General features: G+C 36.8%; 2 protein-coding genes and 1 pseudogene across 6 annotated transcripts; 2 read left to right on the top strand and 1 right to left on the bottom strand.

Moving 5' to 3' along the window:
- The first annotated feature begins 641 nt into the window (after positions 1–641).
- On the top strand, positions 642–5,518 carry LOC137729391 (glutamate--tRNA ligase, chloroplastic/mitochondrial-like; annotated as a pseudogene).
- Positions 5,519–6,266: 748 nt separating this feature from the next.
- Positions 6,267–7,624, top strand: LOC137728771 (uncharacterized). The gene is made up of 2 exons (XM_068467529.1): positions 6,267–6,695; positions 7,199–7,624. The coding sequence occupies exons 1-2, from the start codon at positions 6,473–6,475 to the stop codon at positions 7,516–7,518; spliced, it is 543 nt and encodes a 180-aa protein (XP_068323630.1). The 5' UTR covers positions 6,267–6,472; the 3' UTR covers positions 7,519–7,624.
- A 1,472-nt stretch (positions 7,625–9,096) lies between these two features.
- On the bottom strand, positions 9,097–17,357 carry LOC137727742 (transcriptional corepressor SEUSS-like). 5 transcript variants are annotated; one of them, XM_068466555.1, is made up of 10 exons: positions 16,972–17,357; positions 15,077–16,495; positions 14,878–14,997; positions 14,598–14,646; positions 14,214–14,428; positions 14,066–14,134; positions 13,254–13,351; positions 12,546–12,639; positions 11,872–11,941; positions 9,097–10,263 (listed from the first exon to the last, which is right to left on the bottom strand). In XM_068466555.1, exons 2-10 carry the CDS (start codon positions 16,145–16,147, stop codon positions 9,317–9,319), a joined length of 2,733 nt encoding a protein of 910 aa, XP_068322656.1. In that variant the 5' UTR covers positions 16,148–16,495; positions 16,972–17,357; the 3' UTR covers positions 9,097–9,316. The 5 variants fall into 5 exon arrangements, with proteins under 5 accessions (XP_068322656.1, XP_068322659.1, XP_068322658.1 ...); XM_068466558.1 differs by having other exon boundaries at positions 15,077–16,536; XM_068466557.1 differs by having other exon boundaries at positions 15,077–16,552.
- Positions 17,358–19,196: the final 1,839 nt, after the last annotated feature.

The following is a 19,196-nucleotide window of genomic DNA, read 5'->3' on the forward strand; positions in this document are numbered from 1 at the left end:
GTCTCACAGAAGCATTCTCACAGCAAAGAGAAAGAAACTCTCACAGAGGAGATAAGCTTTTGTAGGAGCCCAGTTCTACATATATAATTGAGTAAATTGTAGTATTGATTCCTTAACTTTAACTCAATTGGAGCAATGGTCCCTCAACTAAAAATTCATTACCATTGGCCGCTCAATTGATCAAAACATGTAGCTATGATCCTTCTACTAAAAATCCATTATCATTGGTCCCTTAACTTTAATCCAACTGGAGAAAGGGTCTATCAATTTTACCCAATTGAACCAATGGTTTCTCAATTTTAACCCAATTGTAGAAATGATCATTCCAACATTACTCATTTTGACAAATTCTAATGAAGTTGATGAAAAAGACCATAGCTACATGTTTTGATGAGTTGAGGGACCCTAATTGTAGCAATGATCTTTCCAACATAACTTCTTTTGACCAAATTTTGACAAAGTTGACGAAAATGATCATAACTACACATTTTGATGAGTTGAGAGATTAATAGTAATGAATTTTTAGTTAAAAGATCGTTACACCAATTTAATTAAAGTGAAGTGACTATTGCTACTATCTACTCTATATAATTTGGTCATTCCGAGTCTACAGAGCAAAAAGTCTTTCTCAAACATCAAAATTGCGACTAAAAACTCGATCCTCGGCACCCAAAACCCAAAAATGGCAACTTTGGTTGCAATGCCCAAGATTCGAGTGAAGGTTAGACTTTTCCCAGATGTTTTTCCTCCATTTTTCCCACAATCCCCCAGCAAAGTCTCAGTCTTCCATGGAAGGAGAAGGAGTTTCTCAGTCTCTGCTGCGTCGACCCAACATCCAGTACGCGTTCGCTTCGCTCCTTCTCCCACCGGGAATCTCCATGTCGGTGGAGCCAGAACTGCGCTTTTCAATTATCTGTTTGCCAGGTTCCTTCCTCTTTTTGTTTTCCGTTCGGTTTCAGGTTTTGAGCCCGAAACGTTTCGGGGTTTTGCTTATTTGATTGAGCATTGTTGGTTTATGAGCATCTGTGTTGTGTTGGGTCAGGTCCAATGGAGGGAAGTTTGTTTTGAGAATTGAAGACACTGATTTGGAGAGGTCTACTAAGGAGTTTGAGGAGGCTGTGTTAAATGATCTCTCTTGGCTTGGCCTTGATTGGGATGAAGGTACTACTTTTTAAATTGTTTACTTCTTCTCCACTTCTTAAATGCCTAAATTTCCGATCCGAACGCAGTTTTTTCTTCCTCTGTATGTGTATGAATTTGGATATTACTTGAATTGTGACTTTGTACTCTGAAGAATTTGGATATTACTTGAATTGTGACTTATGCTCAGTGACTTAGTTGTAACTTGTAATGGCTTAGTTTGAGATGGTAGGAGAAGTACTTTTCTCAATTGGGTTTATCTTGGAAAGTGTCCAACTTGGTCATTTCATTTTTGGTGAACTTTGTAGGACCCGGTGTTGATGGAGACTATGGTCCCTACAGACAATCAGAAAGAAATTCGTTGTACAAGCAATATGCTGAGAAGCTCTTAGAATCTGGTCATGTCTATCGCTGCTTTTGCTCTAGTGAGGTGATTCTCTTCAATATTTGAGTCTTGAAACGTGTCCTTACGTCCCAAATTATACGATTGGAAACTCCCTGGAAATAAAATTATGCTGTAACAGATTTACAAATGGAAACTTTAGAAGACTGTGAATGCCTTTATTACTTGTCTTTGCTTTTCCTTTTAATTTGTTACTTTTGGTTCTGTATGTCTTGTTGTTGGCTAAACGAGTGGCAGATTTTTGTTAATGTAAATTTGAAACCTTAATGGCTTTTTCTGAAACAGAACTTCAATAAAAATTGCTTCACATATTTTTCGAGGTGTTTTGGCGTCATGAATCCTTTATTGTTCATTCTGTATTTGTTCATTCTCTCCAGGAACTAGAAAAAATGAAGGAGATTGCAAAACTAAAACAACTGCCACCAGTATCACCGGGAAGTGGGCCAATGCAACAGACAAAGAGGTACAAGAAGAGCTGGAAAGAGGAACTCCTTACACATATCGGTTTCGTGTGCCAAAGGAAGGAAGTTTAAAAATCAATGACCTTATTCGAGGCGAGGTAGGTTCATCTTTCTGTTGCTCACTATCAAAGTAAGGAACTCCTAAGCAATTTTAATTAGCTTCAATCACCATTAATTTATTATTTAAATTACGTTTATAGGAAGGATGGTAATATGTTATATGTTGTCATGAAGGTCAGTTGGAACTTGAATACTCTTGGAGATTTTGTAATTATGAGAAGCAATGGTCAACCAGTGTACAATTTTTGTGTCACAGTCGATGATGCTACTATGGCCATCTCACACGTTATTAGGTAATAAGAACAGTCTATTTAAAATGGATTAGAACGTGCTATTTGCCAGCCTGCTAGTTCACTATAGTTTTTTGGATTTTTGTTTGTTGATTTTTTGTTCATCTGTTTATTAATGTTTTTGATCTGTCAAAACTTGCATTCAGAGCAGAGGAGCATCTACCAAATACCCTAAGGCAAGCATTAATATATAAGGTAATTTTGCAAACTTGTGGCCTGATTTTTATTACTGCTAGGGTTTCTAATATCTTTCAACCATTACAGTGAAGCTGATTTTGTTTTCTAAATACCATTGTAACACAGGCTTTAGGATTCCAAATGCCTGACTTTGCACATGTTTCCTTAATTCTTGCACCTGATCAGAGTAAACTGTCAAAGAGGCATGGCGCTACTTCAGTGGGCCAGGTGGTTATCTATATATATGCTTATTAGTTATTATTATTGATAAATATGTTGGGCTATGGGATGTTTCTTACACTGTTTATTAGAGGTCCAGCCCCACCTTTCTCGGTTCTGATTTCCTTGAAACTTTTGGTGAAACTTTTGTCATTCTCTTGCTCCCTATCATCTGAAGCTGCTCAACTTATGCGTGCTATTTAAATATCCAAGTGTCATGTTTGACTAATTTCGTACTCTATTTCATGCATTCATAGTTGAGAAATTTTCAATTGGTCGTGTCAACATAAGTGGTGCCATTTTCGACTCTACCAAATTAAGGTAATTTTGGCTTTTAATCTAGTATAGTGTTATATGCCTAGACTGGTTGCTAATTATTGCTTCTACCTAGCATTCCCCTCCCTGGAGAAGCAGATTGAATGAACATTTTACAGTAGCATGTTCTCCGTAGTATCCCAAATCTAGATTTAGATTTTCATGATTTAATGTGGATCGTATCTTTTTGAATTTAGGCTGCTTAAAGAATTCTTGAATTAATGGCATTACTGAAGCATTGACATTTCCTGTTCATAATTTCTTTCCATATTCTTACAAGCTAAAGGTGGATGAATGGTCAACACTTAAGAGCACTTCCATCGGAGCAGTTGACAAAGCTTATTGGTGAGCAATGGAAAAGCACTTGCATCCTTACAGAAGCAGAGGGCTCATTTATTGAAGTAAGACTCATTTACTCATCATTTTCAATTTTCAGTTAATTTTTCATTTCTAAGTTCTTGATTCTTCAACATTGCTGTAGATGATACCTCTCTTTCAAACAGGATTGTTTGCGGTTTACTATCTTTTAGAATAGGTCTGCTGTATTTAGATAGTTCTGTTACAAAGAGCAGATGCATATGCTTCCAGGGGAGGTTCTTTACTTTCTGATGATTTTCTATTGTTGAAATTCTCCATAAATGAAAAAAGTGTTGACCGCTTCTCTTGTAACTTCGATGTGATTTCTCTTGTGATATTTTATATTCATGAAAAGTGAAGCATGTATGCACTTTGTAATTTTGCAGGAGGCAGTAGAGCTACTCAAGGATGGGATCGATTTAACACCAGATTCAGATAAAGCCCTCTCAAACTTGTTGTCTTATCCTTTACATGACACTTTATCCAGGTGATTTTGAATTGCACTGGAACTCTGGTTTTATGTTTTCATCATTCTGTTTGTTGGGAGGAAAATTAACTTTTGAATTGGCACTGTGAGAGTTTCATAAGCATTTGAGAGAGGTTGATATAGTTTTGTCTAATAGAATATTGGAAAAAGGCTTGCCCACTTCTCAACTTTGATGTTCTTTTCCTCACTTTTTGGATAACTAGTAATTTCCCTATTGAGTGCATTGGGTAGTTTTCGGAATTCTCTCTTGAATTGGGTGACAATGACTTTGAGTGCACTATCTGAAACAACGGCATGCAAGCAACAACTGAGTATCGTATAAGTCTGCTTTTGGGTTTATGATCAATAGTTGACGTGGCCCTTTGGGATCTGGTTGAGCTAGGCCATATCATATCTTGTATAAGATTGTGGTCTCACTCAGATGGGATATTATATGGATTTGTTTCAACAGAAAGGTAGATTATCCCTAAATCCAAGGTTGCAATTAGGTTATGCCACTTCTAATTCTATTATAATGGCTTTCTGTTCATCATATTTGGTTTACTTGTGACTTGTAATTTGTGTTTGAAGCCGGGGATGGTTGTTGGCTGTTGATGTTAACAGAATACTGTATGTTAACCATGATTTTGTCTCTCCTGGCTGCAGTGTTGAAGCCAAACCAGTTTTAGAAGACAAACTTTCAGAGTTTGCTGCAAGTTTCATAGCTGCTTATCACAGCGGTGAACTCGTTGGTGCCCTTGAAGAAGGCCATGCTGGTTGGCAAAAGTGGGTTCAGAGCTTTGGCAAATCACTAAAGCGCAAGGTGGGCTCATTTTTGTTCACCTTTTTTTTTTTTTTTTTTTTTTTTTTTTTTTTTAAACCTTTAGCAAACAGTCCTTCGTTTCTGGAAAATGAACTGAAAGTTTTGTTCATTTGAAATCCTAATCTCAGGGAAAATCACTGTTCATGCCTCTCCGAGTGATATGAGGACTAGCGTGCTTTAACTGCACAAAGCTGGAAAGTCTGGTATTATCGCTCCTCTAGCCGGTTTTGTAACGTTGGATGAAAGGTTCAAACTTTTGAGAGAAGTCGACCGGGAAGCATTAATTAGGGATCAGCCTCTCCTGGAGACTGCCACCATATCAAACTGAGAGTACGCAGTTTTAACCGGCTTTTTTCTTTCTTTGGCTTCAAAAGAGGGTATCTATCGTGTTCCTGTTGTCAAGAAAACACGAAATCTTTACTCAGTTACATGAATTGCACCCTCATCTGGGTGTTTCAGTGATCGTTATGGCGAGTACATTGGTGGCACATAGACAATGAAGAAAACCCAGATACCAACACCACAAGAAAGGACGTGACAGATTAGTGTAAAACTGAATGTGCAGACTTAAATATAGTTTCACTCGAGTTGTCTCCTTGATCTGTAAAAAGATATATAGATCCGACGGAGCGAAGTCTCCCCGTGCATGTGCTTGATTTCCGTTGTGTAATTTATTTTTGAAGCACAGGTATTATACCAAGAGTTCTCATAGAAATGCGACCTACATGCATTGGTAGGTCCTATTTGTATTAGAGGTAATACAAATACGGTATGAAAAATGTGATAAATATAAATCTTATGTTTTGATGCCCATTCTGTAGGAGATATTTTTGGGTTAAACGAAAGCATTGCTCAATCATGAAACGGCAGTAATTTTGTTCATTGGGTTAAAATTAAATGGGCCAATCCTGCTAAAGCTGTCTGATGGATAATGACCATAGATTTTAAAAATTAAAAAAGAAGGTAAAGAAGAAGAAAAAAATGAAAAGTCTATGGTCCACCCACCAGTAATGATAAAATAAAGTCTAATAATTCTACTTTTGGTTCTTTCTCTGGATTTTTTTTTTTGGCAATTTTCAATGAATCTAAAGACAATCACGTCACTTTAACATTTCACTCAAATTTTAATACTTTCGTCCACATTTATTATAATATCTAAAATGATACACCGACTCGTATTACCATGCCTATAATATTTCTCCTATTTTTCTTGCATTGAAATTTGAGAGTTTTGTCTTTGTGTACAACAATAATAACAACCAAGTTTTATTCCACTAATTTCGTCTGTGCAAGTTTTTTCCTGACAAATTTCACATGTGCAAGTTTATCTTACGCTTCCAGTCCCAAGACCAAATAAAGAAGAAAAAGTGCGTTAGGTAGGTCGACATGGATTTTCCGTTTTTCATGTTGAATCCCTATATTGTAGTTTTGCCTCCGTGCAACAAAAATAAAAACCGAGTTTTGAGAATTTCTGTAGAGGGCATCAAGTGGTGCATATGGACAGTTCAGTACATGAAAATATTATCCACATACATCCCAGCACACTTAGCACCTTACAATCTCTGCATAATATCCACACTTCCCAAAAATATTCAAAAAATATATACAAACCTTTGGCAAATAAGAAATTCAAAGAAACAGATTTGTAGAATTTACAGAAAAACAAAAGCCACATTTCAACAAGTTCCATTATTTGATTGTAAAAATATAGCTAGCTAGTTAGCTCCCACCAGATAAAGAAAGAAAGAAAGAGAGAGACTAATGGCTTTGGAGAACTGCTTGCAGCTAAGCACAGTGTGCACTACAAGAGTTGGTGCTGCCGCACACCATCCATTTTCTTCCACGGACAAGTTTGTTGTGCCAACTTCCAATGGATTGAAGAAATCTGCTTTGAAATTCTCTTCATCATCCTCATCGTTTTCTCGTTCCGGCAAATCACAGAAATCTCGCTTTATTTGCAAAGCTCGTGAAGCTGTCAATGAAGGTAACTCTAGCTTTATATATCTTTTAGGAGTCCTTTAAATTCTGTATAGCTGCATATATATGGAGCAAATAGAGTGCGATATGTGTGTGTGTGTGTGTGTGTGTGTGTGAACATGGCAAATAGAAGAACAAACAGCAATACATTTTAGTATGATGAACAACTAAAGGGTATCACAAATAAATAAATAAAATAAAGGTTAGTGGTGTTGCAAGCACCTACAATAAAAAATTGTTTATAGATAGTTCATATGCCGACTTGTGTTGGTCAAGCGACCAATTATTTTAATAAAGACGTATATACTCATCGCATGCGAGAATTTTTCATTCACTACACATTGTGGATATTCTTCACTTAAATTCAACTATTCGTACAAGTCAAAAGCAATCCTCAAAGTACTTTTGTTTGGAAGAAAAGAAGATGTCACATTTACCCCATTTAGTAGAAAGAGCATGCACATGTATGAAATTAGTGACTTCACTGAAATGTGCAAAATTTGCATGCAGTTCAAGTGGTGAATGATTCAAGTTGGAATACTCTTGTGATTGCAAGTGAGAACCCAGTTCTGGTGGAGTTTTGGGCACCGTGGTGTGGACCGTGCCGGATGATTGCGCCGGTGATCGATGAATTGGCAAAAGAGTACGCCGGAAAGATATCTTGTTTCAAGCTCAACACAGATGAGAGCCCCAACACTGCCACTCAGTACGGTATAAGGAGCATACCAACGGTGCTCTTCTTCAAGAACGGGGAGAAGAAAGAGAGCGTTATTGGTGCAGTGCCAAAGTCCACATTGTCTGCAACCATTGAAAAATATGTAGATCTTTAATCAAATCATGTATATATAGACTTCCATGCTTGTGCCCATGAAGCTATTCATTTTTAATCTTCAATTAACTTCTCCCTTCGAATTATGCATATTATTTCCATCTTTATTGGTGTTTCTTTCTCTTAATTCTTCTTATTTTATGCAAAATTTCCCCACTCAATTTTTCATTGAAACAATATCCCCTAAAAATTGTCTTATGTGAAAAAATCAACTTTAAACAAAAGATTAGGAGTGTCATTATTGACATTCTAAAATAGTCAACCTGCACTCTTTTCATGAAGAAAGTTAGGAAGGAAACAACACTACGAAGAAGAGCATAATGAGTTTTTGAGAGTCACAATAATAGCTCCCAAGATTAGAGGTGGTTAGTAGTCTTAGTTGTACTATTGGAATTTATCTAGCAAAATTCGCTATTTTGATTTAAAAGAATAATAATAATATTTGGTTACAACTTTGTTTTAAACCAAAGGGATGAGAGAGATAGGAATTTATAACTTTATACATTAGAAGAAAAAAAAATATGTATCACTAGATTAAGAGAAGAGCTGGTAGACACAGCTAACCAAAGTAAAAGAGGTGAAAAGCTTGTGAAAAATATCGAGAAACATTAGTTGTCAAGCTTATGCTTATTTTCATATTTGAAGATTATTTGTTTCCTATTTCGTTTTAGTTTTCATTGTGTTAGAGATAGAGATAAAATACCTAGGTGAAACTAAAGTATACAGAAGAGTTGAAGGATGGTGGAAGAGATGCACAACAAATGTAGGAAGTGTACACAAACTAAAAACTAAACACGACCAAACTATTACATTCATTCTTCTTCGTTTTCACTTTCACAATTTTATTTTCATTCATTCTTGTATCTTCCCATCCTTCCCACCACCTTCATTTCTCATTTCCTTTACATACTTCCACCCTTCCACCCTTCATCTCTCATTTCATTTACATACTACTCTCATATCTCAAACTAGTGAAAACCGAAAACTTAAAATCAAAATGGTTATTAACTTTAGAGTAATGCTAGGTAGACCAAAATTTTTAAATCAAATTTGCAAACTAAATGATGTGATTGTAAATGATTGGATTATTAATAAAATATCGATTAACGTACTTGTTTTTTATCGGTGACCAATTTGAATTAAAAAATTTAATTTCTCTAACATTACTCTTAAATTTATACGCATCTGATGAATAATTGATTGGCACCAAGTTGCCACCAATACTCGTGACATTCATTGCCCTTGTCACTCAAAGCAGGTCAACCAACGAACGTACTGTAATCAAATCGAAGAAAAGCCTAAAAATACACTTAGTAACTAATGACGTTTGAGATGTAGAACTGAAACCCTAACTGAAATTGGGAAATAACAAAAATACATGCCCAACGAATAGGTCAGAAATACAAATTTAGGATTGGAAGAAACGATCAACAGCCTAAGTAGAAACCATTTGCACTCTTTGACATCTCTACTCAAAGGGAAAAAAGTTGTTACTAGGAAAAAAACGAAGCGTCGTATACCACTATGATGAGATTTCGAAACGAAAAAAAATGAAATACATTTAAAAACCACAAGAAAATGAGCCTCTTCAGCCACAACCAACCACCAAATTTTCTTCTTTTATATATAAATAACAGATTAGTACAAAGTGGGAGCGAAAGCCCTGTCAAGTATTTCAATTCATCCCAGCACTGCCATCTTCCACGGTGCCAGAGGCAACTCCTGCCGTTTCTCACGCTGCGCAAGCAGCTAAATCAAGAAACGGTGAAACGAGCCATCAACATGATCAACAGAGCCTTTCAAGGAGAATGTTTCCACTCAAATTGAAGATTATTAAAGCCGTTCACCGCTCCAAGCCCACTAAGTAACTGGTTCCCCAGATCCTGTTGTTGATGATGCATACTTTGTTCTCGAGCCATTGATGCCATTCCGACCCTTCCATTCATAACAGAATTATTTCCCATTGCTGCTCTTATTCCATTCGCCATGGCAGGCTGCTGACCAAGTCCGCCACCCATACTCCCAAATCCAGCACCCCCAATGCCTGAGCTATTGTTAGTCATGCCGTTCAATCCTATGTTGTTGCTTGTTGACAAAATCCCATTCATGTTTTTCACATCGTTTCCCAAAGAACCAGCACCGACCATACTGCCTGGGCCGTTAAGTTGGTTGGACATCATCATTTCGTGTACAAATTTGTGGACAGAGCTCTGGGAATCACTTGGATCAGCCTCGCCAGATAGGGTTGGGTGTTGCACGGATATATTTGCTGGTGAATTTGCTGTACTCATGTGATTGGCAGCTGTCATGGCACCATGAGATATTTGTGAAGGATTATTTGATGAGGGTGTTGGTGACTGGAATGGAGAAGGGTTTGGTTGCGCCTGCGGGATTGCACTAGCAGAAACAGGGGATGGAATCTGAACAGAACTTCCTCCATAGGGACTGTTTGTGTTATTCATAGAACTTTGCTGTCTGGAATTCATTGAATTCTGATGGAGGAGCCCAACAATGGTGCTTGCAGAGGTAGATGTGGATGCTGTGTTTGGAGCATTATTTACACTCGCAATACCATTACTGACAGCAATTTGTGTAGCGGCGGCCTGGACAGAGCCTGGATCTCCGTTTGAATTCTGGCCAATCGTTTGTTGTTGCTGTTGCTGCTGCATTTGCTCCTCGGACTGCTGTGCTTGACTGTGAAAGCCAGACGAAGCACTCGTCCTTCGAGGAAACTTGGCCAAGCTCTCTGAAAGAAAACAATAGCAATGAACTACATGTGGACCCAAACTAAACTATAAAGAAGCTGCTAAAGTATAATGAATTGTAAGTATCAAGCCTAGAGTAATGACTTATACGACTATAATGGATTGTAACTACCAAGTGGACCACAATATAATGCTTCAAACTGACATGATATCATGAAATAGTGCAAAGAAATACTTTCAGGGGTCACAACACAAGTGCAATAACTTAAAAATTAAACTGAGCATAATGTAGGTGTATGCAAACAAATTTTATAAGATGATTATGGAAAACACATAAGAAAAAAGGAATTGCCCCAATCACTATCACAACCACTATCCTAGAGCTAACAACTAAAGAATCAAGTTTACGTCTTTGTCTGAATTGTTAAATGACAAGGGCCCATCTGGATCCTGATTGAACCAAACCGGATTTTATGCCTTTATGAGAACTAGTTCAGGCAATTTTCATCTAGATTTTAGAGTTTCAAGGAAGCCAATTACATTCTAACTCTTTAGCTCCTTTTCTTATTCTACAATTCCGAACATTCATATGGGGTTTGAAGCATTTGAGAATCTCTTCAAAAGAATCTGTGAGAAAAGCACACGGAAAATCAATTCTAGGTGCAAATATATATATATATATATATATATATATATATGTATCTTGTAGAAGCTTGGTAATCTAGCAGCAGCCTCATTCACTCGCACAAAGATAACTCTGTCTTCTTTTTGCTCTCAAATCATTGTTACTCACCAGGACATTCTTTCCTCATTCTATAGCTCTTACAGTTGCCAGCTTTTTATAGCATATTTCAGCAATAAACTTTTATGTATTTCTTGCTTTCGTGCTTTACTTTCTCCTATCCTTTTTGAACCTTCTGCTATTATTAGAAATTGTGTATTGTTTTAAAGCCTCATGACCTAAGCAGATTATACATTTTATGAATACATATTGCTGAAGAAAACAACAAAGAGAAGATCGCACTGCTAGATAGCTTATAATTTTTTACGTTCAGAAAATAAAAAATCTTGACTTGTGGGCAATGAGAGAAAAACTCCTCTATGGTTTTGAAGTTCAAGTTACAAGTAATCTAGGACTACATCAGCTCTTTAATTGATTCTATACTTTAATGTCCAGCAAGCATTCTTCTCGGTTTCCACAAATTTTACCTGTCCAGATTCAACAATCTTTTCAAGTTTGAATAAATTTACGTACACTAAACCCTTGTTTCTTAAAACCCAAGACTTCAAACCCAACACAACCAAATATAAGCAGATTTATCCCAATCTGCCTATCGCGTCTAGGCACCAGGTCAGTAGTTCTCATACTCTTCTTCCACTCAGTTACTGCAAAGCTACATCCCCCAAATATACTCCACTGCAGGCTAATTTGATATTCTTAAGAAATTTATATTTGAGTTCTAAAAGTCATAAGGTAGCTCTTTTTTTGTTTTGAACAAATAGTTAACTCTTTAAGTCTTATTATGTGACAAATAAATAGTTCGAAACCCTATCATATCTCTATAAAGTAACGAATGAATAGAAGAAAAAAAAATCAGAAATTTGTACCATCATTAGTAATTTAGTTAACATAGAAAAATCAAACTTACCCATAGGTCCAGTCCCCGTCTCTCGGCTGTAATCAATCAAGTCTTTCATACTATTAACTACTTCTGATATCTGCATTGCAACCCAAAAAAGATATATTAAAAAGAAAAACAAAACAAAATGGTCAATCAGGACTACAAGCAACCTCAGTTACATGGTTCACTGAAACAGGACCCTAACTTATGAACATAATTTGTTTGAAATATATGATATTATATTACACTTCATGAGGAAGAAGAGAAAATATTGGTAAGAAATTTGTTTTGAAACAAAGGCATTTCTAGCAAAACAAATAAGTGGAAATCCATCACTTCACTATTAGAATCTTGGGACAGAAAACCATGAATAAACACAGCCCGACATAGCTTATCTAGAAAAAAAGATAAACTGGATGAGAAATTTACGGTTGTAATAAGTCAAAAAATCATTTTTCCCCTTCACGTGTCCAATGTAAATATATGAAACTGTATTTCGGGTGTTATAGGAGGACACATTTAACATATACAATTTATATCAGGAGTATGATCCCAAGGCAGATACAATGAACACCGAGTAGATTTGGTGCACAAAGGAATGGCTGTAAAACACAAACAAATACTGCAGCACTATATGCAAAATAGAAGCGCATCTCAAAGCCAAAGATGATACATAAACTCTGCAGTGATTAAGAAATTACCTGAAGACACCTCACATATCGCTTTGTATAACCTAAATCATTTACTAATGGCACTTCCAAGGTTTTGGCCAACTGTCGAGCTGACGATACAAACCTAAACAAACATTACACAATAAGAATTAAACAAATATCATAAATTCCAAACCCACCATTTATATGTTTAGACACCTTAAACTGAAAAAGACAAATCCACCACTGCATAGAATAAAGGTTGAAATGTAGGCAGGTGATTTCCGCACATAGGCTCATAGTATCATTAAGATCTAAATGATGAAAGCACAATGTAATTGCAAAATTAAATATCTTTTGTAGTGTCTCCTGATACAAGTTTCATTTTTCTGGAAAAGTCCTGATACAAGTAATAAAGAACATACAACTTTGTGGCATTAATAAAAAAATAGATGAGGGCAATGTGCAGCATTCATATTCAAGAAAAGCATTGCCTGCTGATGACTCCACTAGAAATGTGAGACTATACATATGAATAAGTGTGTACGGAACACGAACTGATAAACAGACAGATACAGAGCAGAAACTGGCATAAGGACAATTCAACATTCACCCATCAGAAACAAGCCATCAACATCAATTATTAGCCAAATCTCTATACAAAAAACACACCACTTGAAAGCTCAAACATTGTCAGGCAAAAAATAAAAAAATAAACTCAAATATTAACAAAAATGAGAAAGAGATTTAAGAACCTACATATTACAATTACTTTGTATCTCTGGAAGAGATATGTTGGATGATGCATTTTGAGTAGCAGCCTGGTATTTTTGGGCTGCAGCACCAAGCTGACTAACCTGCATAAGGCAAGTAACCATTAGATATGCAAAGTACCATATGAATGGTACATATACTCAAATTAGCATCACATACAACAGAGAGAATGTCAAGAATTGAGCTAGTTTGGTAAAATCGGGATTTATGTCCAAAACATATAAGCCAAACCACTCCGACCTGAATCTCATATTTATAAATCATTTACTAAAACCACTAGTTAGTATATAAAAATACTAAATATTTAATATATACAGTGAAATCTTTACTCACAAATACAGTTGCTCCTTGAACAACTGGTGGAACAATAATAAGTTTAGGATTTGATATTTCTCAATATTTTCCATACGATTAAGTCCTATTTCATCCAAACAATGTACATATTCTTGCACAAAAAGAGGTTTGAATAGATGAATTTGGAAGTTTTTTCAATTTGCGACACAAAGAGAACAGAATCCCCCTTGTCATGAAAGCATAAGGGGAAAACAATCAGTAAAAAAATCAATTTGATTACTTAACCCTGTTCCTAGAACTTAATTTCGAGCACAGAATAACCCATCACCTAATAGCGTTCAATCATTTAAGTGTCCAATTGTCAACGACTGAACAAGGGTTCTAAACAAATCAGTAAATTATATTCTTTGTTTTGAAATGTTCCCATAGAAAGGAAAAATAAGTTATATTCATAACAATAATGGAGAAAGGCACCCATCACAAGAAGAAATTTGATAAGTAACCTGAGGTATCAGTAATCTTCGAGGGATAAGCTCTTCATGGCGCCTTGCACAAAATTCCCAAGAGCATATCTGCCAAAAGACAGAGACGGTTGATAAAAACTGGGTGAAGCAAGGTAAATGGAGACATGAAAACAGTTTTTTGTCCAACCTTCAGATCTGGAGAGAATACTATACGAAGTTGACCATCCCGAACAACACGAAGTTGCTCAAAAACACTTTCTTGTATCGCTTTAGCATAGTCCAACACAATCTGGCCAGATGAATTATGATACTCACGCGGCATATCAACATAAAGAAGCTCCTCCAAAGTACCACTTTCATACTTGATTTTAAAAAGCCGGGGAAGAACCTCAACGGTCGCTTCTGAAAATTTGATCAGAAATATCAGATACCAGTCGCAAAAGAGAAAAGAACATGAACAAAGCACCTACATAGAGCATCAAAATTAACACTGGCATCTATCCAAAGACTCTAAGATATGACATTGATGGGCACAAAAGTATAAGTCTCCAAAAGAGAAAGTATAACGTACCAAAGCCACGCCCAGGCTTGCGATTGCATATTTCACAGTGCCATACATCCTGCAAAATATGGCACTCATGATTGTCAAATAGCTCAAGATTCACGCAACACCAACCGAAAATGTATTTCAAATAATGTAATAGCTACCATGACATTGAGGAATAAAGTGACCTCAAAAAAGATGTGGATACCAATACCCATGCTGTATATATTCTGCAATTAATCTCATTTACTAGTACAGATGCCAACATAGATGGGGTTCACCATATTACGGTATCCTAGATACAGACCTGAGGAAAAACGCCAGTTGTTTGTCGGCCAGTTCCATACATAGAAACACACCACTTCTTCTTCGCATGGGGTACAAAATATTCAGCAACAAATTTTCTCCAGAACTCAATGTTGTTGTCCTGTATAAAAAGTAGGCATCTTCATTAACCATAACAATCATCCAATAGACTTAACAAATTAGGCATGTAGGTATCTTACTTCAGGCCTATGTTGTTGCTGATACATATAATGTGTCAAACGCTGAGCACACATTCCAGGCTCATATACTGGTTTTGCAGGAGATCTCATGGGCAGATTCTGCTGTGGAAACTGCTGCTGTAACTGGGGGCGCTGTTGAGGCATTGCTTTCAAAAATTGCTGCTGCTGGTGTTGCTGGTGTTGTTGCTGTTGCTGGTTATGTTGCTGTTGATGGTGTTGTTGTAACTGCAATAATCTCTGCTGATGCATAATGTTCATCTGGGCAGCAGCATTCTGAGAAGACTGCCTTGACATGTGGAGGATTTGTTGTTGTTGCTGTTGTTGTTGCTGCTGTTGATGCAAAAACAATGGCTGATCGGAATGTTGGGGTTCCAATTTTACAGGTGGCAAGCTCCTCATTGTTTGAAGTTGCTGTGGTTCCATTTTCACTGAACCAAGGCTCCTTAAAGACTGCAACTGCTGCTGCTGTCCATGTTGATCATTTGTCAATTGGGGCTCTAACTTTACCGACCCAACACCAGCTAAGCCTCCTCGAATAGCCTGAAATTGGTGTTGCTGCTGCTGCGTACTGTGAGGGGAAGAGAACTGTTGCATTGGCTGCTGACCATGCTGGAAATTCTGTGTTTCAAGTTGCTGCTGCTGTTGTTCTGTCAACAGTTGGTTACCAGACGGGTTTGAAAATTGTTGCCCTTGCCCTTGCCCAGACGTACCAGGATTAGCCATGTTTGATGCACCATATGATGAAGAAGGTGCACTGAAACCCATTCCATTGCCAACACCAGAAAGTGGATCCGATTCAGCACCAGTATCCATAACTCCGCGTTGGCTGCTACCAGGACCAGAGAGGCCCGGATTTGAAATTCCATTTCCATATGACTGACTAAGGAGAGAAGACACATTGGCTACATTGCCAAGCATATTCATATTACCGTATTGAGTACGTGGTGAGGCAAGTGAGGGAAAAGCCGACTGGGAACCTTGACCTCCCAACATTCCAGAATTCGAACGCAAAAGTGAAGGCGAAACAGACTGGGCACCACCAATTGGAGTGGACGACCCCGAAGGTACCATGTTTTCAAAATCACAATCTAGAAATACTAGGGGAAAGTACTAAATCTATCTAAAACAACGTGAATTCCACAAACCTAGATTACATAACAAGACGCAAAATCTCGGGGATGGACCTCAATTCTGAAAGCATTATACCCCTACATCCAAGGCCATAGGCTGCAGAGTCTTTATTGTGCACCAACAGAAAAGGGTAAGCATTGTGTCTGCGAACGTCGTGTTCAGTTTTACCAAACACAGGCCAAATAACAAAGAAACCAAATACCAATGAACAAGCTCTGATTCTGAACATTCTACAATCACGCTATCTTCACCAAGAGAGCAGTCTCCGACCTGCTTCCGCATGAATCTCTGTTTATTACACGAACTTTCAGATCCACCATAACCCCAGCCTTTGAGCAAAAAAAGCTTAATAACAAACAAATCAAACTCTCTGCCAAAAACCAGAGTAGAAATCTCAAAACTTGTCACTCTATCAACCAAAAACAACACCAATCAAAAACCTGAAATGAACTAAATCACCACAATTCACGAATTGAACAAAAAGCCACAAAATTGAACAAAATTTGGACACAACCCAATAAAGATTATACCCTAACACAAGTGAAACCAAATTACACACCCAAAATCCCACAAACAATCTAAAGATTTTCCAAACTTTGCAAAACTAAACCAGTAATAGTAATAAAATTGCCAATGCATATACTTAAACAACATCGATCGGACCAAAATTTTCCCAAATCAACGATCAAAGAACTTCAAATAGTAAATGAAAATCACAAAATAAACAAAAAGAACACATACAAGAAATAATATATAGTACTCACCCAGTAGAGCTTCGAACAGTGAGGGATACAAGGAAAGAGAGAGACTTTCCAAAACCCACAAAGATTCTACTGCATAAAACCCAGTAATTTGATTATTCACTGAGTTGGCTTCAATATTGAGTTGGGATTTTGTTCCCTTTTAGGGTTTTCTCACAGTGTGCGTTGGCTCTGAGCGCAAGTCCTGTCCTTCGGCTGTTTAGCTTTAGAGAGGGAGATTAGAGAGTTGTAGAGACAGAGGAGGGGGAGAGAGAGTGTCCTTGCGGACGTCAAAATTGTATTCGATTCGATTGAATTTTCTTCATTCTTTACCCTTTTCTCTTTCTTCTTCTCTCTTCCTCTTCTCTCTCTTCTGAAACCAAGTCAAATGTTATTCTACCACTCTCCTCTCCTCTCCTCTCCTCTCCTACATTCTTATGTTATGCTATGCCTATATATGTATATATACACACATACATGCATGCATCATCACATACATCTCATCATGATCCATTACATCGTGTATTAATTATTGAACGACACTCTTGCTGCCTTATTTACGAAGTTGCCCGACTCTAATTGTTTAATAAAATTAGTTGCTCGTTGGCAGTCGGTTTATTTATTTTTTATTTTTTAATTCGAGTGATAAGCCTAGTCTAAATTAAAATGAGAATTCAAATTTTTGTCCTCCATAGTAGTATTAAAAATAATAAAAAAAATGTACATACAACAAACTCACTTGAAACGTTCTTTTTTAAATTTAAAAAATTACATATGTCAAAAGAATATCACAATCTTATAATTACAAACACGTTAAAAATACAAAGCGATTCTTCTTTCATGGAAAATCCTTAGTCATAAACCCTAAACCTTAGTCTTGAGGACCGTTGCAATCCCCGAAAGATATCTTTAGAGGCTTCACGAAAAAGAGTCCCCAAAAAAGTTGAAGAGTGAGGACGGTTTTTCATTCTATTATGTTGCTAGATAAGATGTTGCAAATGAATTTATTTTTTATCATATAATACCAAATTCTTTTCGAATGTTATCATAACAAAAATTGAAGAAAAAGAAATGACATATGTTCAAATACTAACACGCCCCGATCCTGAGGGACATCGGGATGGCCACGTGCTGGCCGAAACCCGAGGGTGACGCAAGTCATTTAATGAATGCATATGCTGAGAACATGTAAATCATGCGTATAAATTCCGTTCGAACAACATAAAATAATATACTAATATTCAATTGCCAATAATGATAAAGATAGTGATAGTGCATGACATGTTCAGAGCATACATCTAATTCAGAATACAACGAAAGGTGTTATTACAATGATGTCAAAGCAAAGATGAAGGCACGATATCACTGGTAGAGGAATGCCTCGTAGCGTGAATCGTAAGCCTAGTTCCTATGTCCTCAGGGGGTGCAAAACAAACATGAGTAGACTAAGCTGATATATATATATATATATATATAATACTGAAACAGTTATCAACATATTAACCCCCAAAGTTTTATGAAAACTCAATATCATAATATGTAATAGTTTTATCCGAAAACCCTAGCATGCTATAAAACCTTTCCTAAAACATATCTTGTATATAATGTGCCAACTAGTGGTATCAGTATCGCTCATATGCACAGAACAGTGCCCTACACACACCCGCCCGAAGGCAATATAAGTATCATCTCTGATATGCACAGAACAGTGCCTTACACACGCCCACCCGAAGGTAATATAAGTATCATCTCCCATACGCACAGAACAATGCCCTACACACGCTCACTCAAAGGAAATATAAGTATCATCACCCATAGGCAGAACAGTGACCACTAGATACGCACAAAACCATTGAATATAATCTTTCCAAATATAGGTACATATATCTCAAAATCATCTTCTTAGCATATAGTTATCTGTCATATATACTACAAAGAAGTGTAAAAACATGTTCATAAATAGTATATAGTCATCCATCATATATACTACAAAGAACATAAGTTTCGATAAAGTATGGTATTCCAAAATATTCTTAGTAAAGCATGATAATCATATAATGTAAATCCAATTTACTTATAAAACGTTTCATAAAACGTAACCATTAAATCATGTTTTTCATGTATGCATTTGTACTAATAAAACATGCATTTTGGAAGGGGTCTACTCATAGATACTCCGTCGTCGAAGAGCCGTCCGAAATAGGAAAGACACAATTGCCGCCAATAATCGCACCTAAGCACATAAAGGG

Source organism: Pyrus communis, chromosome 3 (genome assembly GCF_963583255.1).
Source record: "Pyrus communis chromosome 3, drPyrComm1.1, whole genome shotgun sequence".
In the NCBI taxonomy this organism is placed as follows: domain Eukaryota; kingdom Viridiplantae; phylum Streptophyta; class Magnoliopsida; order Rosales; family Rosaceae; genus Pyrus; species Pyrus communis.

Coding starts and splice junctions, on each gene's coding strand:
- LOC137728771 (XM_068467529.1), top strand. CDS start 6,473: ATGGCTTTGGAGAACTGCTTGCAGCTAAGCACAGTGTGCACTACAAGA. Junction 6,696..7,198: donor TCGTGAAGCTGTCAATGAAG/GTAACTCTAGCT, acceptor ATTTGCATGCAG/TTCAAGTGGTGAATGATTCA.
- LOC137727742 (XM_068466555.1), bottom strand. CDS start 16,147: ATGGTACCTTCGGGGTCGTCCACTCCAATTGGTGGTGCCCAGTCTGTT. Junction 14,135..14,213: donor TATTCTCTCCAGATCTGAAG/GTTGGACAAAAA, acceptor GTCTTTTGGCAG/ATATGCTCTTGGGAATTTTG. Junction 12,640..13,253: donor ATACAAAGTAATTGTAATAT/GTAGGTTCTTAA, acceptor ATGTTTGTTTAG/GTTTGTATCGTCAGCTCGAC.